General features: G+C 42.2%; 1 protein-coding gene across 5 annotated transcripts; it reads right to left on the bottom strand.

The window, feature by feature from the left end:
* Positions 1 to 877: 877 nt before the first annotated feature.
* On the bottom strand, positions 878 to 23,900 carry LOC124269520 (mucin-22-like). 5 transcript variants are annotated; one of them, XM_046704548.1, is made up of 12 exons: positions 23,522 to 23,893; positions 21,964 to 22,287; positions 12,462 to 12,554; positions 11,380 to 11,523; positions 5,749 to 5,862; positions 5,500 to 5,545; positions 5,051 to 5,096; positions 4,777 to 4,864; positions 3,756 to 3,842; positions 3,247 to 3,351; positions 2,054 to 2,164; positions 878 to 1,825 (listed from the first exon to the last, which is right to left on the bottom strand). In XM_046704548.1, exons 1-12 carry the CDS (start codon positions 23,577 to 23,579, stop codon positions 1,815 to 1,817), a joined length of 1,227 nt encoding a protein of 408 aa, XP_046560504.1. In that variant the 5' UTR covers positions 23,580 to 23,893; the 3' UTR covers positions 878 to 1,814. The 5 variants fall into 5 exon arrangements, with proteins under 5 accessions (XP_046560504.1, XP_046560505.1, XP_046560506.1 ...); XM_046704549.1 differs by having other exon boundaries at positions 11,392 to 11,523; XM_046704550.1 differs by lacking the exon at positions 4,777 to 4,864 and having other exon boundaries at positions 5,050 to 5,096.
* Positions 23,901 to 24,201: the final 301 nt, after the last annotated feature.

Here is a 24,201-nt window from a genome sequence, read left to right as displayed (position 1 = left end):
TGTAAATACTAAAACGTGTTATGAAGTGGTGGATACTCCCCCTTTTGTTTGCTTTTTTTTGTCTTGTAAACTAAGCAATATCTCAGCTTTTTTTTGCCGACGGGCCGTAAATGACAGACTCTCGACTAGAGAATCAGTGATTGATATCATCAGCATCGATCTATGTTGTACTGAGCAGATTATCAAGATTGATGTATTTGTAAATACAGAACAAACACTGGAAACAGTTCAGAACTATTTTAGTGCATGAAAATCCCTGTCAACACACAACAGTATATATAGATACAGGCAATTTCTGGAAACCTACTACCAGTGCAGTGGTGATAGTGGGACATTCGTTTATGAAAGGCATACAGAATGTGACCTAACTGAGAGGTCATCGGTTATCCAATCAAATCGTTAGAATCTCAGGTCAAGTCGTTACGACACAGGTCAACGCGATACGACACTCGTGTGACGTACGAGATTAGTATGCAACTACCCATACGTTGACCTCGTGGGTAATAATATCACTTCTTATAGATATGTATACTCCTCACAAAAAATTAAACACCACAAGTTTTTAATCTTATTACATTTTCATTTGTTGAAATTGCAAATCGTGGGATGATGCAATAGAAGCTCTTTCACAGGCATTATCATCCATGGACGGACATTATCATCCATGGACGGACATTATCACCCATAAAAATAAAGTTAGGACCCGCTTGTTGTGTCTGAGGAATGACTACACCGATCTCGGTGCATGTGTGAAGAGTGGCGCACATTCATGCAACACATTTTGCATGTTGTTTCTGAGAGTGGTTGTGTTCGGGTGATGTCAATATCATCAGACAAATCTATCTGACAGTCACTAAAGGTTATGTATTCTTCAATATTTACCATTTAGTGACATGTCGGCAAAAATCGCTATCAAGATTGATAAAGATATTACACTGAAAATACTTTTATGTGAGGTGTATATTTTAAGCTCTACGTCCATGGTATTCTTCGATCCATGAGACAAAAGCGGTACAATGTACAGATACGCACAGCGCAATTGCAAAGGCATCAATTATATAATTTATTACTTGGTCTCGGGAATATTGCTTCTATTAAATACGACGTTGTTGACGCATTAATAAACATGGCATCAATTTGCATGTATTTTATCATTTGAATAAATATGGATAAACATATACCCAGGTACCACACAGCATTTTACAACGTTGCGGGAAGGTTGTAGATTGGTAATGTCAAGACACACCGTTGTCACAACGTTAGTATTACGTCATTTTATAACGTTATGTGACAACATAATAACAACGTTGCAAATTTACATTGAGGAAACGTTATACTTTGTGCTCCTCACAACGTTATAACAACGTTTCTTATAACTTGGTGTCACGATAGTTTTCTGTAAAGCGTTTCACTTTGAAATTCGTTCTTCACTATTCAGCTACAGCTTCAGAAAGCACACGACCAAAACGACTTGTAAATTAACGAATAAACATTGAAGAGAATTTCTGCTTTGTGTCATATGTACTGTTAACTACTGGGAAAACTATAAAACTATGAACGTTACACAGAACGTAAAGGCAACATTAAATACGTTAGCATCCAATGACTCGATTTACTTTAACCTTGTGGTGACGGAGAAATGACTTATCACAACGTCAGATCACAACGTTGTGATAACGTAAATGGGAATCCACAGAATAACGCTGTGACAACGTGAAATTGTATCGGGGTTCTTGAGGGCATCGTAGTACTGGCGTGGAGCACGAGCAGCGATATTTATTTAGCATGTCATAGAAGACTTGATTCATGGAACGTCATTCATCACCTGAAAAAAAATATTGACTGAGGCATTAAAGCTGAATGTGGTCACAGACTGTATCATGCGGATTTAAGTGAAAGTTGGTTGTATAGATATGCATTCACGAGTTGGTCTCAGAGTTGACTGTTAGTCTCTGCTGACTTTCTCAACACTATACTATGGCTGGGCATACGGTCAATGTTACATTATTTCTTTCACTCATTACACCGACAACAAACACCAAAACGACCATACCTGTTTTGCTCCTGAGATTCCGTTTGTCTTTCTGTGGTTTGGCGTACATGTCTTCAATATTCTCACTTGTTCCTTCACTGCTCTTCACATTATTCACTTTGGCATACACGTCTTGACAGAAAATTTTACACTTATTAAACATCAGTATTCTTCCTCCTAAAAATATGAACAGTTTTTTGTCCAAATTACAATACGGCTGAATAATCGGGTCATATAGCTGTGTCGACACAATACCGGATCAGTGATTGATGGGTGGATTTAATTTGTTAGCCTCCAGAGAAATAAAATATCGTCCCCGTCAAGGCAGGCGTATCTACATTGATAACCTAGGATTCTGTGACTGTAGAACTGAACTGAACTTACAGCCATACTGTTTAAAGCATCCAAGTGTAAGAAAATTAATTCCACTATTAACAGATACTACAACATCATTATTACACAATCTGGCAAATTGAATGTATATCTATTTCGCCATCAGCTTAAGAAAAAGGATTGTCATTGAAAAGAATTTGTAAATGACTTTTATTCACTCATGTAAACTTTAAATGTACTACAGGCATGTGGCCTTTATAAGTACTGAATAAAGATTGATTGATTGATTGATTGATTGGATGGTTGGTTGGGTGGTTGATTGATTCAGATGATATATGAAATCAAACACGATCAATCTTACGTTATAAAGTTTTAGATAGTTGCAAGATGCGCCTCGATAAATGTAATGGTTTTTGATTCTTTCCGCCATACTCGTGCTGTCGTCACTCTCATACATATTTTCAAATTTTTCGTCTGATCTGCATTGTAAAAGACAAATGCAGATCTGTTTGGACCCGTGAAGATCCGTGTTAGAATTGGTCAGCAATCCATGTTTGTAATAAGAGGCGACTAACGGGACCGTTTGGTCAGGATCGCTGACTTGACACATGTAGTCGTATCCCAATGGCGTAGATCGATGCCCATGCTTTTGATCACTGGATTGTCTGGTCCAAACTCGATTATTTACTGACCGCTGCCATATAGCTGGAATATTGCTGAGTGCGGCATTAAACAACAAACCAACCAACCAGCCTTGATTTGGTTTCGTGGACACACTCATACATTTGACAGTTTAGCTGATAGTTGATGAAAGCATGAGTCAAACTCCTACACGTTTGCAGATTTCTCTTCGAACTACCAACAGCATCTGGCACACTTACCTCCATTTGGTGTTTCCTGCAGTCCTTTGTGTGGTTTTGCGTACACGTCAGTAGGTTCCTGTGTGTCTGCACTCGTCTTCACCTTCTTCACCTGGGTGTAGACATCTGCCAACAGCAGCAACATCTACCCGATACAGCATCATTCATGCAGATTCATGCTCACAGTGAGTTTGGTAGTTGTTCCTTGGCAATGCACTTCGGTGAAGTAAGGTCTCATTATCAAAACACACACACACACACACACACACACACACACACACACACGAACACGAACACTTAAAAAATAAATTTATACACATTTCGTACGTGTTGGATCTTGTAGAAGCAGAATATGTGCGTTAAAATTGATGCTCTTGATAGCCATTTTAAATCTGAAGACTTTCGGAACATGCAAAATGTTGAAAAATTCACGCAGTAATGTAAAATTTCATTTGACGTAAATCTAATTTTCCAAACACGATAAGATAAGTGTAAGCAACTGGAGTCCACAGAAATGATGTAATTTTTACCTTTACCAACATGTTTCCGATCTTCAATACTGTAATTGGCCGGCGCTATATCCGATGAACTGGTATACAAAATATTGTCCTGCATGACTGAAATATGCAAGTAATGAATAAAATTATATGTATTCGCATCCTTTAATTATCATCCCCTAGTCAACAATTAACGGAGTATACTGCTTAGAATCCTAGACATAATTGGAACTTCGTAACAAAGGGAATATTAAAGGTAACATGCAAACAAAAACTCAAACATAATTAAAACACAATTATCACTTATTCATGACATATAATATACATTGCTGGTTATGAAAAAAACACATAAACAAAATTTTAAGCGTACAATCGAAAATCAATAGTGCAATATTTTGAACTTGGGTTTACTTCCCAAGAATCGAAGAACCCAGGATACCGAACCCAGTCAGAGCGGGTGGGTGTGCACTCAAGTGTAACGGCTGGTTATTTTGCAGACGCCCGCACGGCTCATTGTGTGTGTATATATAGAGATGTTGGGTTTTGTAAATACATGCTCATTTTTTGTGTATAACATTTTGCAATCAACAGACATCATAACATGTCATGTGTGCAAGTATCACACCTGCCTGTCTGTGTAATTGCATAATGTGACAGAGACCGAAAATAGCGCTGGGGGAAAATTAGCGAATCGTTGGAACTACGATTTCGCGCGGTTTTTTTCATCGCATTATTTGGCAACATTACAAGTTGAATTTGCATTTTTGATGGTTTGTTTCGGTAAGACCATACCGAATGGTATCAAAATCTGCAATGTTGTGTTTTACGTTGCATGTGACGTTAAAGCTAAGCAGTTATTTGTGAAAGGAACGATGACATGCAAATTGAAACATTCCTTTAGTGTTGAATCTCCAGGGGAACCGTTCTTTTATCTACAAAAGATATGCTCGTGATAAACCCTTGGAGCAGAGGCTCCAACCAGGAAGCACGTGTAAAGGGTTAACTGACGCACATACTATGTATTTTGTAAAACTAATGATATCATTTTCGTCACCTTTATCGGCTTGATTGTGATCCTGTATACTGTATTCCGCCGGCGCAACCTCAGACGAACTGGTGTATATAATGTTGTCCATCATAACGGAAATATGCATCAAATAAAATGGCCCCGGGTTTATTGTATAAATGTATCACTTACACAGATATTGGGGATTTGAAAATGTTAATAGATGATAAGTCTTTAAATATGTTGACGTGTTTGAAGTTACTGATGCATTCAAAATATTTCATTGTCTCCATCACTTGAGACAAAGCTTCAGTAACTTGCCTTTTTCGTCGTCTTCATTTACTCCACTTTCAATCAGCATCTCAGCTCTTATGTCAACAGTGAAAATAACATTAAAAGGGTCAGAATAGAATCAATCAAGACTTATAACATGTTAGGTGACACACATAACAATATTGGTCTTGTGACGGGAAAATACATTGATGATCACGATACATAGGCATGTCTTAATCAATATCTGTAAACAAAAATTAAGCATAAGATCCTCTTCACCATTAATGAGACTGTAGTATGTTATTCTGTATATGTAACCTCGTCTGTGCTGTTGCAGTGACATCTTCTATTTGAATGTGGCTCTAATTTACAATGGAAATCGTCTCTTCCCCAAAGTTAAAGACATAAACAAGGGCCCAGTAGCTTCAGACCTGTGATTTCAAGAGGGATTGTTTAAGTATATGGCTATTATTATGAATGCTGCCGACATATATGTACCTTCTGGAACTGTTTCTGTCATCTCGAGTATTATGTTTGCCATTTCCTGGAAGAAAAGGCAAATATTAGTTGGTGAGTGAGTGACTGCCTGACTGAGGGAATGATTTGTTTTGAACGATAATTCAGATGGAACTATTTGTCAGCTCCATGTGGAAAGGACAACCTTTCAGCGATGACACATCAACAATGATTGGAATTGTCCTCACTTGTCATGAGTTGTTGTAACTCAGTCATTATATCAAGTATTACCTTCAACAGAGCGTGGTCTTTTTCTGATACAAATAGCCGCGACGATGACAACAGCGATGACAGTAACACCTCCACCGGCTGCTCCAGCGGCGATGGCAATGGTGTTGGTCTGACCTGGACGTATGAATAATTGGGTGACAACATTTCATGGTCCTGTTGATTTATGGATATCATACCTATGTTAGGGTAGAGAAGCAGTACAGTGTTCCCTGCTAAAAAAGTGGTGTATTACATCAGTGTGTGTCACACTTTTGTCAGTTTTATTTAGAATATCTGAGTATCTACTTGTACAAAATGCCAAAGATGGGATTTGGCTGTACCCTATTGTGGAGGAAATATTACCTCTATATTATACAAGTCAATAAGTAATGAAAACAATTGACTTTCACACATATGTGTCGTCTGGGTTACAGGGGAGATGTCGAGAGCTCTCAAGCGCATTCACTCCTTGGTGAGCGCCTATTTGTAGTAACATAAAGAAACAAAAAGAATACGTGTAAAGATGTGATTTAACTAAAATATTCAATATACATTTTATGGAAACGTTATTTGGCTGAAGCTAAAAACGTTAGGTACAGAACAGAGCCGTGATACGCTCATCATATATAGATAGATATATAGCTTGGAATTTTCCGTCGCAGAAATGGATAACTGTAAACTCATTTAATGTTTTAGTTGTATATATTACAACATCTCCAACTTTACCTGAGCAAAGACTTTCCTTTCCAAACTCAGAGTGGAACCTAGGAAATGGTCTCGAAAACGCAACCTGATCTCGGAGATGGTACCGTGTTCTCCATGTTTGTCTTGCAACTCATGCTGCACGTGCTGTTCACAAGGACCAGCCCTATAAAATGCACCCCAATCCTGGTTGAAACATTCAAATTACAACGTCAGCAGGATGCCGCGACTCACGACCGCTCAAAGGAACCAGGCACTAGAAAGTATAGAAGCTGACAACACTGCACGATCCGTTGCCAGTCGCTTCCAGCTCAATGTTCGGACCATCTACAGGTTGCAGCAACGTTTCCGAGCCACCAACACCACAAATGATCGCCCCCGTACTGGCAGACCAAGGGTGACCGCAAGACGACAAGACTGCCATGTTGTGCGACAGCATGTACAGAATGCCTTCAGGCAGGCATCCGAAACAGCACGCCAGACAGTGGGAACACACGGAAGACCAATCAGTACTGATATAGTACGCCGACGTCTTGACAGCGGTAACCTCCATTGCCGTAAACCTCCCGTTGACCTATCCTCACCTCTCGTCATCGGCATGAACGTCTACAGTTTGCCCTACAACACCAAAGCTGGCGATACAGGCAATGGAGAACTGTTCTGTTCACAGATGAGAGTCGGTACTGCCTATCAACTGCAGATGGCAGAACAAGAATATGGCGACGACGTGGCTAGCGTTACTCAGACCAATGTGTTATGGAGAGAGACTCATGGGGAGGTGGAAGCATCATGGTATGGGGTGGAAAAGGCCTGAACCAGAAAATTGATCCTGTGGTGTTCCAGAACCTTGGACCAGGGAGAGGAGGCGGCATCACAGCGGTGCGCTACATCGACCAAGCTCTCAAACTGATAACGCCCGGGCCAGTACTGCTAGAGCTACACGGGACTTCCTACAGCACTACCGTGTCAACATTATGCAGTGACCAGCCCGTATTCCTGATTCAAACCCAACAGAACATATACTGAGTCAAAAAAGAAACTTCACATTCTTTCTTCAGGGCACTATAAAAGAACAAGATATGATACGTTGGTTAAATTGTTATTATTTCATTGCTGCGATCTGTGTGATGTACTCGATACACTGACAGTGTCATAGTCTACACCGCTGTTCCAAAACATGGGAATACAGAATGTCAAGTCACAAGAATAAAAATGTGAAATTTCTCAGTTTAATATCGTGTATGGCCGCCCTGCGCTTTCAACACTGCCAAACACCGTCTCTTCATCGACTGCCTGATGCTTGTGAACACGTGGTTGGGGATTCTGCGCCATTGCTCTTGCAAGGCAGCACCAAGTTCCTGCAAATTCTGAGGTTGGTTCCTAAGACCACGAAGCCGTCTCACAAGTGCATCCCAAACGTGCTCTATTGGATTAAGGTCAAGGGACCTCGATGGCCAGTCCATGACGTTGATTCCAGTGTTTTGAAGGAAATTTCGTGTCAGATCGCGGTATACGGCCGAGCATTATCATGCTGGAACTGTAGACCTGGCCCATGATCCACCATGAAAGAAACGAGTTCAGGGGTGAACACCTGGTCGCGGTTAGCAGCAGCTGTGAGGTTTCCACGAATGACCAGAAGACGGGAACGGTTGTTCCCACAGAAAGCAATGCAACTTCCACCATGCAACTTCCGCCCCCGAATCTGTCGACTTCCTGTCCACAACCATGGGCATACCGTTCACGACGTCGTCTCCAGACTCTATGCCTGCCATCCGCGAATCTGAGGGTAAACCTGGATTCATCACTAAAGACGACTCTATGCCAGTCTCTCTGGGTCCATCGGTGGTGACGTTGGGCCCACAGTAGACGTTGACGTTGCTGAAACGGCGTCAATATTGACCCACGACATGGACGTCGAGAATGGATATTGGCAGCCCGCAACCGATTTCGAGTGGTCTGTGAGGACAGTCAACCTCTTAACATATCTGCCCTGTTTCGTGTAGCCGGCAGAAATCAGTCACGTAGGTGACGTAGGACGATTTGACGGTCTTCTGCTCGTGACGTCACATGGTGACCTGGGGCGATCAGAAGTGGTGCTAGTATGTTGTAGACGACCTCGCAAGTCATACACAGTACGACGGTTGCATCCCATTGCTCCTGCGACGTCAATAACAGATCTTCCCGATTCAACATGCCAACGGCACGTTCACGTTGCACATTTGACAATCGTGGCATTTCAAGTACCGTTAGAACTGTGGTTTAAAAGTGTTTTTTTTTCAATTCCTGAGGCCAATGCTAACACGTGCATATGAAGAAACATTCGATGCGAAGATCACATGATCGACTGCACGTGCAAAACCTGATTTGGCACTAACGTCATTTGCCCGACGATGGATGGGTTTGAGTGGGGTTTGCTAAATGCTAAAAATTTTCTAGAGTCGAAAGACTGGGATCCCATTTCGGATACATAGATGTATCATCAGAGAAAAAGTATTTATTATTTTTCAAATTACATTTTGTGAAGTTTCTTGTTTGACTCAGTATATTTGGGATGAAATTCAGATAAGGCCTTGTGGTTCTAGGTGCCAATGGCCTTCCTCAATCGATTTGTGCACTCCATGCAGAGACGCTGTGCTGCAGTTAATGCCGCTCGTGGTGGTCACACTAGATACTGAAGTCAAGGGTCTGAATAGACTGCCAACGTTCACATAATGTCTTAAGCTATTCATTGACGTGTCAAGATATTGTACACAAAAAATGTTTTGATCCGCTAATTATGTCTATTTCTGTAATGATTTGATAAACGTGCCTATCTAATTTTGAATTCGTACAGACCTTGGATTTTTTTGCTGCTGAGTATATAACAAATAACTAAGTCTTGTTTGTTTCATGTTTTAACACCACCAGACATGGGTGTATGCTTTGATCGTTCAGCATATAACTGACTATTAAACGATGACTTTCAACGTGTTGTTTGCTGTTTGTTGTTTGTGTTGTTTGTTGAAAATATATATATATATATATATAAATGAGTGTGTTATATACAGTAACATTAAAAAACATAAAGGTGTTATTCTTTTATCAAAAAGTCATATTACACTGTCATAAACAGAACTACATTCGTCAAAACTACGATTATGTCAGATAATGTCATGACTGGAATATGTTATTTATGAATAGATAGTGGCAATATCATGTGTATGTTTTTTGTGGCAATATCATGTGTATGTTTTTTAGTGGCAATATCATGTGTTTGTTCTTAGTGGCAATATTATGTGTATGTTTTTAGTGGCAATATCATGTGTATATTTTTATTTGCATGAACATTGACATGTATATATCTCAGTCGTTATTTGAATATGTAAGTGAACTAGATGTGCTGTCATGGATTAGTTGTGCCATAATTGCTCTCATGTATGGACACATTAGATGTTGTACCGTTGTCAAGCAAGAGTGATACATGAAGTGGAGGAGCTGCATACATATACTGTACATAACAATGAAACAACATACATTGTAATTGACCGACACAAACCTAAGCGAATCCATGCCAAATGTCCAGCATGTGGACATGTCTTCACAGATTGGAAGTTACAACCCGCCTGTCGTACTAGAGAAAGTTGAGGTAGAAAACATCCGGTTCGTCGATCCTGGTAATGCCCTTCTTCCCCGACGGGTGCAGATGACTCCCCCTGGACGAAGTCCCTTAAGGAAGAAGAGGCCACCTGACGTCACTGTCTCCCTTTCAGAGAAATACCCACAGATGACCTCCAGATGGAAATCGATTCTCTTCTTGAAAACATTCCAGATCCTCCTATGTACTGACCTCAAGTTAGTGTTCCTTATTCGCAATTGTCGCAGTTGATGTATATTGGAATGAATGAAATATTTGTTATGTTGTGTTTGTATGTATGTTAATAATTGGGAAGTAATTTGGTTTAATTGGGAGTTAAGTTATTAGCTAATAACCTTGTTTGGGGGTGGCGGTGGTGTTAGTTTGGGATATTTTGGTACAGTTCTATTTCTATTTGGTCGGGTTAACCTGACACGGGTTATTAGTGAGTTCTCGGCGATGCTGTTATGCATAGCCACAACCGTATGTTGGTGTGGTCTGTCTGGCATGTCCAGCACATGAACTGCCAGCACTCCTTGTGTTTAGTCTACTGGATTACCAGAGGTGAGGACATTTAATTCAGGTGCTTGAGTCCTGGTAATCTAGACCAAGTAGATGGGTTTTGGGGGGTTATTTACATTCATTGACTTTTACATAGGAAATTAATTTATTTATCTATGAACATGGGCTCTGAAATCTGAGCCATGTCTCGTTAGGGTTGGGTTAGGTTCTGGGCATAGCTTAGGTTAGGTTGTTAGGTTAGGGAGTGAGAATTTCACTGTATTAGGTTTTGTAAATAAATTATTGAGTTTCTATTTTCTATTTGCTATGGTTTTACCAGCCTGATCCATAGGGCCTACTTGAAGTTGACTACTTTACCATCATCACATAATAAAGTCCACAACGCAAGGTCCTATACCCTACAGTAGCCAACATTAACTGTCACTGGGTAGAGAAGCCTATTACATCTGTATAAGGTTCTCTCGTCACGATATGACTGAAATATAGCCGATGTGGCGATAAATCTTAACTCACTCCCTAAAAATATGTTTTAAACCGTTTCGTTAAAAAATGGCTTTCAGACTTTGCTCAATGAGATACATTCGATGCGATGTAGTATTTTACAAATAGCATGAAGTAGTTATGATTGTGTCTAAAACAAGTTAGAATTGAAATAACTTTAACTGAAATATGGAGTGTGGCATTTGTCCACAGAAATATATTCCCATCTCAGTAATTGTAGTTTTGAGGGATTTACCACGATATCTGGTGATGTACGTGTGTTGTAATTACACCTTGAGGTGTATGTAACGGGAAAGAATGCTTGTGTGAATTACCTGCTGACTTACCACCTGTGGTGCCAGACGTCGTTATTGAGTAGCCTTCGGTTGTGGTTGTGGCGGCGGTGGAGGTGGTAGTGTTTGACATTGTATTAAGATGTTTCGATGTTGAGGGTGTTGACGTCTCGGACACATTAACATCTGAAGCAGTAGTAAGGCCAATGTTATCATGTAAGTGTCAGTACGGCATGGAGCAATTATTGAACACATGAGTTCAATACTAACAAGTATTTCTGTAACTTTGGTGCATGTTGTAAGTACAGGATGACTGAACGGTCAAACTGACATCAGCACTAACAACACGTTTGAATGACAAAACTACTGGTCATGTGGACCACAACCTCGAACACTAGTAACAATATTAATCCATTACACTGACGAGGGTACTCACTCTGTGTTCTTGTATATATTTTTAAAAAAAAATCAATTTACAAAAAATACTAAAGAAACAACACTGTAGTTAATTTAACTTTAATATATCCTTTGAGTACTGAGGTTCTCTTTCAGGGTGAACAGAATATTGCAATAATATTAATGAATTAAAAGAAAACAACAACAGAAAGTGAAAAGAGTGCTACACATGCGTTTGTTGCATTCATAAATATTATCTTTTACCTAGAAAAGTACTTAGAGCTTTATTAATGTAAGGTGAACAAATACTGTGAAAATGTGAAATGCATATATCACACAAACTATGTCCTTGCATAGTTGGAGACATGTTGACATTGTAATACACAGAACAGACGTAGTTATTACATCTAGCCGCGCCTGACACAATAGATATAACAAAAGGGTCACCATATCTTCTGGATTGTGTTTTGAATGTGCTGCGTGTCACGTTAAAATTAAGTTAAGATTAAAAGTCACGTCGGCAATATTTCGATATACATTGATAATATATTAACTAAACAGAAAGAGTGAACAAGTAACACTAAAATCACATACAGGCGTCGTTTAAAACTGACATCTAACACTAAAATATGGCAAGTTATATCCATGCATTAGAGAACTGACGAAACACCACACTAGGGAGTTACGTGTAAGTTCAGTTTATCTGTTGGTAACCCCTCGTCTATTACCTGTTGATCCGGTCGACGTTATCGCTGTAACTGTTGTGACTGACGCCGAAAGGGTTGGGGTTGGCGTTACTGTTGTTTGATGTACTGTAACATCTGCAACATGTCGTGCTGTTATTGTATTAAACACTTCCATTTCAAAGGCAAGGCATATAATTAGAAGATAAAGCTACTCTGGTTATTATTTGGCGGTGCTTTGTCGTTGATTTAAGACTGCTAAATGTAGTTTAAAAACCGAACGCGTTAGCGTTTTAGAAACGGAGTCTTTGGCGCGCAAGGACACAAGGCGTGAAAGGGCCATTTTCTTGGAAATGGCTTGGAATCGTCAAGTTGAGGGACGGGTTGTGTAATGAGCAACATAAGACATTTTCAACAACATAAGGAACCAATGTGCTTGTATTTGTACCAAGTAGCTTAAATAGATAAGAAAATAAGTTTATACTGTGAGCAAGTACGATTATTTGATTTTCTCATGCGTATTATTATTCTCTCACAACAATCACGCTACTATTCCCAATTTGGTAAAGACCTGAGTAGTATACGCTATGGGGCTACGGGACCTGGTCCCTCCCAAGGAATCATTTTTTTTTTAATTGAGCCCTTGGGAAGTCCCTAATCCCGTAGTCCCATTGTGTATACTACTACTGAGGTGCATGCAACATTTGATGAAAATCGGTCGAATAGTTTCTGAAATATTGTATTTTAAGTGAGCATGGGGTCGGTTGGGAAAAAGGCTCGGGTCGCCTCGGGGGTGGTTGTTCCTCTGAGCGCTGTGGGCGGACGAGTCGTGTGCGTGTGTCTCTCTCGGCTTGGTGTACGGGTGGCTGGTTGGCTGGCTACGTTATGCAGAAAAATAAGCATGCAAGACCGATAAAATATAATGACGAGAAACTATCATAACACGGTTGGTGATGTGTAAGGGACTGTGTCGTGAGGTACGATCATCAACTCCTCTCGGACGAATGCTCTCGGTGGTCCGTCTTTCAAGTAGTACAAGTTCGGTTCGCCATCTTTGATGTCGACAGGTCGATGTTGTACGTTTTCATGTACCATATCGGATCGGTGGCGCGTTTTCTGCTGTCTCCCTCGTATTCGCCCTGCTGGTATAAGTACCTAACGCTGACATGGTCCGGGTAATGTTTTCTCTGTTTTATCGCGACGCGCGGCCGCTGGTGATGATTCGACTGATTTCATTTTGATGGCTTCTACGGTTCTTTTGCCCACGAGTCTTGTGACTTCGTCGTTGATGACATCCACCACTCGTTGTAAGCGTACAACCCATTCCGTGTTTCTGTTTCCAGGAGAGATTAAATCCTGCGAGTATTGGTGTTAGAACAGGCGTTCGGCTAGGGTGCAATTGAATCTCTCAACGATGGCTTGGCTAGGGGTGAGCTCACGCTATACCTCGTCTCACATGGACTTGGTGCTTGGCCAGCAGCTGTGACACAGCTCCCATGAACTCGCGTCCAGGATCGACTTGCAATACGGTAGGCCATATCAAGCAACTGCGTTTGTATATGCATTCGAAGGTTTGGGCGACTTCGTTCGAATCTTTCTTTGTCAACGTTTCAGCTTCCTTGTCGCAACTGCCAATGTCGACGATGGTCAGGGCATACTTGTATGTTTTGCACCTAACCCTGTCGTGAGGCAGAAACAGGAGGTCAGCTTGGTGAACGCGATTCTGCATTGAAATGTCGAATTTTCTTCTCGCTATGTACCGAGGTGCCGCCAGGTAGACTTGCCAGGCTTTGGCTTTGCCTTCCGAGACTCGAGCAGCTTTGGCGAGTTTCGGGATGGCGTTCATGCCTTTCGAGTACCCTCGCAGGCTGTAATAAATTTTCTCCATGATATGTGTACCCATGTGTGAGTAAGTGTTCAATTATTCATTACGCCTGTGTGTGTGTGTGTGTGTGTGTGTGTGTGTGTGTGTGTGTCCGTACACGTAAGTAGTGACTCTGTCGATGGAGATCCATCGTTTCGTGTCCATGGGAGACAGCGAGGTCTTGTTGATTCTCAGTCCCTACATCCTGTGTCCGTCGCTTCTCAGCATGTTCATTTGGTGTTTGAACGTTTTATTCTTGAACAGGGGTTCTTTGAATCTGGCGTGCTTGATGTGTTTTTTCACCATGTGTTGTTTCACACCTTTCACCTTTCGTCACCGTTGGCTTTCTTGATGGAATACATCTTGGGTCTCAAGCTGGCGCACTCGGCGATCGTCGTGCCCACGCATTCGTTCTTCATCTTGCCGAGCACTGTTTTGTTGACTTGGCTGTGCATAGAGTGATATTCAGAGTAGTCGTTCGTACACGTCCTCGGTGCGAATTTCATCAGCAGGGAATCTGTGTCCGTTTCCTGCACTTCGCACCTGTCGCCGTACTGCTTTTTCAGCTGGTTGTAGTAGAAATCGTACATCAAGTGTTTGGATAAGTAGAGGATGCTTATCCCCACGTAAACGGGCCGGTTGAATTTGAGGTGTTTTTTGTTCATGTGCAGTGCTGCCAAGTCGTCGTCCAATATCTTGCTTCGATTGAACGCTGGGCTGGTTATAAGTTTCTTCAGTTTTTCTTCCAGGCTGGATCTGACTAATGTCACGTTAACGCATTTTCTCAAATTCTCCATCGTCTTGCCAAACACCGAGTTGTTCATGAGCTTGTAGAAGTTTTTTCGAAGTCGTTCGTGGCTTGTGTTCGTAACTTCGTGTTCAACCGAATGTAAGGTTCCATCCATGGAGTTTGATCGAACTGGAGCGCCCTGTGTATTTTCGTGAGTTTCATTCCCAGCGACAAGTACAGCTGCAGATTGCAATAGTGAACGACATATTATTCGGCACGAGTTTTTCAACGTTAGCCAGCTTGTTGTTTCCCGTCAAGTTTCGTTGATATTCGGACATCCAGTCAGGGTTCACTGTCAATCGTTTGGGAGCTAGCAGATAGCTGTTGTGTGATTTGTGTAGTTCTGCAGGATAGTCCAAGTCCACTTCGAGCACGTAGCCATGTTCGAATCCAGCACGATGCCATTCACGTCAATCATCTTGGGTGAGGAGACCTATTCGAATCCCCCGATAGGTGTGTTTGGTCAGTTTGCCGGGGTCGTTACCTGGAATGTACTTGTTGTTGGCTGTGGCGTATCGTTTGGAGGCCATGGAAATCCCACCTCACAAGCCTTTTTCCACGAACAGGTGCATGTTTATTCCATTAACAATTCCAATTTAACTCTGGTCTTTTTCAACAAGGCATCCCAAGAGAGACCGGGGCAAGAGAAAAAACACGCGTGGTCCAGGCCGTACTGTTTCGAGCACGATTTTCTGAATATCTCGAACACTTCAGCCAGCAGCAGCACGTCCTTTTTTCAAGTACTGTTCGGAATCGTCCAAATTCTTGCAGCCCAGTTTGTCCCACACGTTAATTGCGTGCGCGTAATCGTCTGGGGTGATGGCAGAGTCGGTCGAGTTGCTGTAAAATTGGTCGATGGGAGGTAATCGCGTCTCGTCGAACTTGCACTAATCGTCCATGTATTCGTAGAGGTAGACGCCCTTCTTCAGCAGCAGGGATCGAGTCTAGGCGTCCGTGTATTGATTGGTGATGTCGAAGTCGTCCGGGTCGTTGGCGTTCACCAGACTGTCTAGAGACGACAGCAGGAACTGAACACTATCGAGAAATCTCAGACCGTCTAACGAGAACGAGATGTATATTTCCATGTTGGGGATGCACGTTATGTTGTCATCTACCGTCGCGATGGCCTGCATTATCAGGTGGGAATCGTAACCGTGAAGATTGTGAAACACGACGGGGATTTTGATGGTTTTGGGATCGACTTTGAGCTTCAAGTTGCACACGTTGTGAGTGGAACCTCTGTACATGCCGGTGATGTGGCAGTGATCTCTCACGATGATGGTGTACAGCTGTTTCCTGATGATTTTCTCTTCGTTTTGCAACACGTGAGAAATTGTTTTGGCAGCGTCGGGACCTCGGTAGACCACGGGCGTGTTCGTTTCCCCATCGCATCGAATGACCATGTAACCGAACCCACAGGCTTTGTGTTCTTGTGTTTTATGCATGAAACTTTTTTCTGGGGATGGAGCAACAGTGTTGACGGTTTTGACGAGGGCTTCGAAGTTGGCGTTGATGACGTAGGGCACAGGCATTTAATGTTTTTTTGGTTGATGAATTTTAGCGTCTGGCATGTCAATTCGTATTGCAATCTGTCCCACATCACGGCAATCCTCCCGGTTTGATTCCAGCGGGTGGGCTTGCATGTAAACGTGCAGACACCTTTCGAAGAAGTGTTTTTTTTTCCTTACGCTTCGATTGATCATACAACAGTCTGCTCAAGCTTTTAATCTCCGATTACTCCACGTTTTTTGGCAATCCTTTTCAGTTCTCGAACGGTAATCATCATTGCTATATCAATGTGTGAAAACTTTTTCTATATGAAAAATAATTATATTCAGATGCAAAGTCAAATATCTAATAGGTTGTTCGCTATAGTCAGGTGTCAAGTCAAATCTCTAATAGGGTTTTTCACATGTCAAGTCAAATCTCTAATAGGATTTTCATCGCTATGTTCGGTTGCGAGGCAAAATGTCTAGTAGTTTGTTGGTGTGCGAAATATGTTTCGCTGTTAAATGTTAGCAACGATGTCAATACGTTGGATAGTTAAACTTTCATCTGACTTAAGAAAAAGCGATTTTCGGCATGAATGTTAGATTTTTATTCTGAGCAGTCGGTTGCGTTCGTTATGATAGTCTCTTTGTAGTCTAATTGTTTGGTGATCAACATGTTCGCCGCTATCTGTTCTGGGGAAGGCATGTAAAACTGCAAGAGGGTGGGTTCATCGCCGAGAGGTACGAGTCGTTTGCCGGTGAGCAGGTAGTATGTCGCATGGCGTCATCGACGTTCTTGAACGTTTGAACCTTCGTATTTTTCGCGAGCGAGTTGGTCGTTGATGAACTGTATTCTCTGCACGCGGTTTTAGGTGTACTCAGCTTGCGCGGCTTGCAGTTTATCCAAGGCCAAATCGTGACATTTACGTCTGCATTCCATTTCGGCCGCGTTCGATGTTCGTAATTTGGAGAAGAGATAATTGCTGCCAGAAAATGCCAGGGCGTTGACTAATGCAACACCGACCATCATTATTTATTATATTATGTATATTTTAATATTACTTCAAAATATTTTCCGGTATAATTCCTTGTTTCATGAGAATGTCCTTGGTGGCCATTGGTGGTCCTTGCGGTGATGCTAGCGCTGATCTGAGAGAAACGCCCCAGCGTGCCAAAGAAGCGTTGGGCGAAATTGAAAAAATATTGGTCACGTACTCGAACGAACCCTTACCCGGTTGCGAATTGCCTCTTAGGGAACTTCGGGCTCTAGACGAAGCCTTGAAAAAACGTGCGCGGAGAACTCATGAACAAAATGGGTAAACTGAACGAAATCGATGAGCACATCGCTTGCGAGTAAAGAAAACTAAGGATCGTGGACGACAAAGCCACAGTAAACATCAGCAAGAAAAGAATAGGAACCCTGGAAGACGAGAGACAGACCAGATTTGAAGCCGCTTCTTCCAACCGCGAAGCCCTCCAATCACAAATCAGCCGCATGCATGAAACCATCGATCGAGTCTTGAACGAGGACAACACATTGGCTGACAGGTTCCGAATTCTGTTCCGGGAACAAGGAATCACCATCGTCAGCGTTCTCACGGCTTTGGGCTTCATCATATCGAGCCTGGTCGTATTGCTGACGGGCAGTGGTGGTACACCACCAAACCCAACACCAACAAGTCCATCATCAGGCAACGACGTCAGAGACTGGATAAAAAAAAATTGAAATCTCACAGCGAGGCCCTGGCTAAACTGGCAGGCAAAGCCGCTGAAGCACTGCCTGGCATTTGGGCACCATCGTTTCCTGGTTATTAGGCTTCTTGTCAAAAACGGTCTCGTGGCAGTCAAAACCTGTGGCCGTGGTGGGTTTGGTGTACGTCGCAGCTAAATAATTTTTAACCAAATGAGGCACAGTCCAACCGCGATCCGACCGACCACCAGCGCCATTTTCCAATCAATGTGCCACTGATTGTTTGCCTGCATGTGCGGGGGCAGCTGCTGGTGTTGTCATGGTGGTTCTACTTCTTCCGGTGCCACGATGCCCGTTTCATACTGTGGCACGACTCAACCCGCGTTATTCACGTCCGGTTTCAAGCCCAACTTTTGATCGCCGATGGCGATGACGATTTCGCTGTTGTAGCCCACCACTCTGTTCACCCTCAGTTGCATGCGCTCGGAGCCATGTATAGTCCCGCGCCGAACACGTAGTCGACTTTCGAACAGGCGTATCCTAGCGCGTTTTCATAGCATTTGATGGCACTCGGTAGATCGACCAGTCTAGCAATAGCATCCTCGACGTTAGCCACGAACTGTTTCTGCATATCATAAGCCATCCCTTCATGACCCACGAAGCTGGAACGCATTTGCATCTGAGGGCCCAGCACGGCCCGCACGTACGTTTGAATCAAATCATTCAATATGACACCGGCACGGGTAAACCCTTTGAAAGTGTTCAGTATGAACATTTTCCAATCGTCCGCGGGTCCTTGCTCAAAATTCCAAACGCGGTAATCCTTGCTGTCGTCGAAAGCCATGTAATCGTCGTGACATAATGATACGACTTGTAACCCCAATCTTTCACCAGCTGTTTGCTGTCTTCCACGAGAGACATGTTGTGAACTATGGGAATGCCCAAACGCCAATCGACTCTGCAAACGCCAATCGACCGTCTTTGGATCTAGTTCGAATTCACCGCAAATGCGTTCGTACGCACGTCGACCGTAAGGATTGTTTACGGCATTCCATGCCTTGGCCTGCGGAAACAGGGCACTGATTTCTTTCAGGATGCGTCTGGTAGTACACGTGAAACGAGAATACAGACCGACTCAGCGCATCACGACGAGCGTCGTACAATGTCATGCACCACACGGCGAAATTGAATTGATTCTGACAGAACTGCATGGGGTTGTTAAACCAAGCGTGTACCGTTTTCTCATTCATGACCAAAAACCCGTAATTTTTAAACACGTTGATGAACCGAACCTTGAAATGTAAACCATCCTTTGCATCGATCAAAATACCCGGTTTTGTGAGATCGGTAGCACTTAAATTATCACTTTTAGAATAAAAAACTCCCGGTTTGTACATATTGAATTGTTATAGATTTGTATACATGTTAAATATTTGAGACTCAGTCGGCCGTTGGCTAAATGCTCGGGTTGACATCGAACGACCTTCAACCCGAAACCACCGTGACCGGCTCAAAATTAGCCAATCTCGTTCCATACCGCGAACTGTACATTCATCTCAATCAGCTGAGCACGATGGACAACGTTTAAGGCGAATGACCTTCCACACTGCTGAGAGCCGTGCTGGTGACAATGGATAAGTACAACCACGGCAAAACTGAATCGTTTTCGTCACGGCAGTGGAAGAAATTAATCCGAGGCAACATCACAGAATTGGAAATTTTGGTTTTAGACGTTAAACAAGATCACATAAGTATAGGATATCTCAGCGCGACACTGCACATACGGCAATGACGGAGTCTCATCGTCCAGGAACACACTTTCTAAAATGCGCCAACATAACGCTCTCCGACCTTGGGGACACACACGGATATGACGAACCTGGAGTCGACGGCAAACTGTACGGCTTGCAACTGATAAACAGAATTGTGGCGAAAACACTGGAAACCGTAGACAGGTTTCGTTTGCGACAGATATGTGACATCAAACAACAACTAGAACGTGAACGCGATACACAGTCGGCCTTACAGAAAACATATCACAGAGCCGTCAATTCCGTGGACGGTGTTGACAGCGCTTTCATTTCAGTCAGCATAGCATTAGGCATAGCAGGTGTCGGGTTATTATCCACCATCGTGGCCACACCCGTGGTGCTAGGCATCGAAATAACAGCCGGAGTGACAGGGTTGATGGGATTGGCGCCACAGTTTGTGTCTCGCAGACTGTAATGTAAAGCATTGAAACACAACAAAATCAGAATTCTAGCCGAAGCGAAGTTAAACACGATAGACGATCATATTTCCACCCCACTGACTCTAAAATCTCTGAGGAAGAGTTTCGTTTGGTGCTATCAGAAATCGCAAAATGTCACAGAAGGAAACAATAGATTCGGACCAAGTCTCGTAAAAGCGCCGTCACTTGAGAAAAAAAATTCATAGAACAAGGGAAGCAACAGGCCTGACTAGCCTTCATTACGAAAACCAAACAAATCACAGAAGGAGATTCACAATATACTGTTTCGCAGACATCAACATAACGTAGCCAGCCATCTCTAGGTAAACAGCTGAGCCGAGACACACACACACTGCGACTCGCCCACACTTGTGGTATGGTATGTTCCTGTGAACATCAGAACCATAGCGTCTATATATAGTCTGAATTAGGGCATCTAAGTGTGTCAAACGATCTTGTTTGAACGTCTGGCTTCTATAATTCTCCTGTCACTATCACATTCAGCTCCGTTACCTTTACACCACAAGTACCACTGATAGTGTTGAGTGAGTGAAAGATACTTATCTATACGAGCTGTACAAATAAGTCGCTCAAAAGCCAGTAAATCCTAACTATTCAACCGATTTTCATCAAATTTTGCCTGGTCCCGTAGCCCCATTGTGTGTACTACTACCTGATATACCAGCATTTATGTGGGAAACATGGACAGTGGAAGTGGAATGACTGGGCATTACGGCCGGGACGGAAGCGGACAGGTTAGGACGTGTGGGCCGACGTGTGTTGTCAGTGTCATGCCCGCTAGACCCAGTTTGAAGTATGGCCAAGAATGATGCTGTTTTTACGCTGCTGACGACTTTCCTGCTTCGAAGTTTCCTCAGTGGGATAAGAGTCAGGAAATTCGTCTTCAAACCATTCGCTTTTTACTTCAAAAACATCAAAGATGCTGCCGAGTTAGAAATCGCCGATGTCTGACATGTTTGTTTACAAACAAACGGGTCAACGAGTTCATTGTATTCATACGTGGTGAATCTGTCACTTTAATTAGCGGTCCTTAAACTGCCATTCAAGTACGGTTTTGATGAGCTCTCAGCCAATGAGAATCGAGTTTCGCACAATGTTGTGCTAGAATTATCAATATTGCTTTTTCTAGGTGTTCGTGATATACACTTTTGCTTATTAGTTAAATATGGAAAGACTTTTGTTAGTGAAGTAAGAATTTATAAATAATGAAATTTGATGAAAACTATGATCAAGGTATTGTTTGTCTTTGTATTATCCACACATTACCACCCCATATGAGAATACCATTGGAACTTTTACAAATCCCCTTAATATCATACCCGTACCATGATACTGGTGAACTATTCGTACCTGTAGCGTTTAATCCTAGTCATTCACTTATTGCCATTAGCTAGTCAAGTACTAGACATTTGTGGGAGAATCACTGAAAATCAGTCGCAACAATTGATTTTTTATGCCTCACTTATCGTCAAAATGTTGCTCCATTGACCGCTCGGATTATCCATACACTGCCACCTGGATCCATTGTCTATGGTGGAGTTGATCCTGAGAGTCACATTGTGTTGTGTGGCATTACAGCTCACATTGACCCGACCTGACAGATACGTGTTGAAGGCGTCAGGGTTGGATACACTGGGACTGAAGAAACCTTGTGTTGTGGTGAGGACTAATGTATGATCTCTGTTCCATAGTCTATCTTGTCCACTAGTTGTGTTACTGCTGCAGATTAGGGTAAAGATTTCTCCGTCTCTTGCCGTCATGGGGGAACTTGTCAGCACTAAAGAACCTGATAATATAGACAAACAGAACAAGTTCACAATTAAACACCAGTCATATAAGTTTCTCTCATCTATCTATCTATCTATCTGTCTGTCTGTCTGTCTGTCTGTCTGTCTGTTTGTCTGTCTGTCTGTCTGTCTGTCTGTCTGTCTTTTAGGTAGGTAAGCAGGTAGGTATTACTTACTTTCGTACTTACTGTAGTGTGAAATATGATAAACTTGCCATCCCATCAATATAATCACACTCAATTATAGATTTGCTACTGATGTCACTTGCCAGGTGACAGCTGTTCTGGGTCTTACACATGTTTGGGTAAAATAATATGATGCGTCTTTTTATTTTGATTGAATACAATCTCTGCGCGTATGTTTCCACTTCAAATGTTTTTCAATTGTAACCTTTGGAAAGGCAAGAAAAGTGCATTACTCAGTTTAATTTTTACAAGTGGGCCCACCCGAAAAATCGCTAAACATTTTTTTAGTGGTCCCACATTTCTGTCTACTTTGATACGTACGGTTGTGCTGGAGAAGTCGTTTTTCTCTTTTGCATAATTAGTGTCACCATATTTTTAAATGCTTAAATTTGTAGTAATATTCATTTTAAAAAATTGTGGTCCCACTCACAAAAGTCTCTGATAACGGGCTCACGTTTCTGTTATGTATACAGTTTGGTGGCTGATATCGTATGAAGTAAACGCTGTATATATACAAACAAAGCAAATGAGATTGCCCACTTTTCCTGACTCTCATATCGGTTACTTCAACATCAGATGATACTCATGGATTCGATAATATTCCAGTAAAATGAGAGCCCACGTCCGACACCCTCTAACAACCAGCTACAGTCTGTTAGGGTCAAAATTATACCGATGAATCACAATCTAACTCCAAATGAGTTCATGATCAAAAATAAATTTCAACGCAGAATGTAATGAATACATCAGACCAATTCTGGAAAAAAGTGTCTCCAAAGTAAAAAAAAGTTACTTAACAAACAATCATCATTTTGTTTTGATTTTCCGAGTGAAGTTTTACAAGGGTAACGTAACAGTAGCACCTATCTAGTACCGAGAGACATGGCTGCTGTCCACATTGGTTTGAGGATATATTTCCAGGAAAGTGCACACTGTACTATTAGCACCAGTGGTGCTCCTGGTCACATTTGGTCTGAAAATAATCGTAATGTAATCACAGTTTTAGGAAGATGAAAGGGTACTGTTATTCCATTACACAAATACCCACCTGCCTCATTTAAGCAGCCGCCGAGAAACCCAAATAGCAGTAGAAGAATCCGACACATGACGGTACACACCTCGAGTTGTCAATATTACATGGAAATACACGCCTCTTGCGTATCCATCTATCCATGCAGGTAGAATACTTCAGCGTCGCTCTTCTCCGATACATCCATTACAAGTATCACACGTACAGCTTGTTGTACACCACAAAACTCTATCCGTGGAGCAAGGTAAGCCAGGGTATGTACAGGTCGCAATCTCTCTACACAGTGACCACCGAGGCAGTTTTGAGTCCCTTGTAACACCAGGGTCGCTAATCAGCACCAGGATATATTTACCAATCTACCCAAGTGCATGTATCTCAAACCAGGAAGTTGTTGAGTACAGCTATAGCCCGAGTCACGAGCTGCAGTTGAAGGACAAACACAACAGGTATGCTGCTCACACTGCATGTATGTTTACACGCCTGTAATTGCATCTGACGAAGTGACAAGGATATGTTTACCGTGCATGTAACCCAAGTCATACAAATCCACTTGAACCTTAGCGTGTATCGTCAATGTCAATTCTGTCCTAACATGATTTACATGTGTCAATAACCTATAGTAATGATATGACTTTAAGACTTGTCAACATTCAGAAGTCACTTGAGATGATGGCCGATACCCGGTGACGTATCCTTTG

The sequence above is a fragment of the Haliotis rubra genome, unplaced genomic scaffold (genome assembly GCF_003918875.1).
Source record: "Haliotis rubra isolate DU_JTF1 unplaced genomic scaffold, ASM391887v1 Scf1450, whole genome shotgun sequence".
Taxonomy (NCBI): domain Eukaryota; kingdom Metazoa; phylum Mollusca; class Gastropoda; order Lepetellida; family Haliotidae; genus Haliotis; species Haliotis rubra.
The sequence above is the reverse complement of the archived record's forward strand: the minus strand, read 5'-3'. Positions and strand labels throughout refer to the sequence as shown.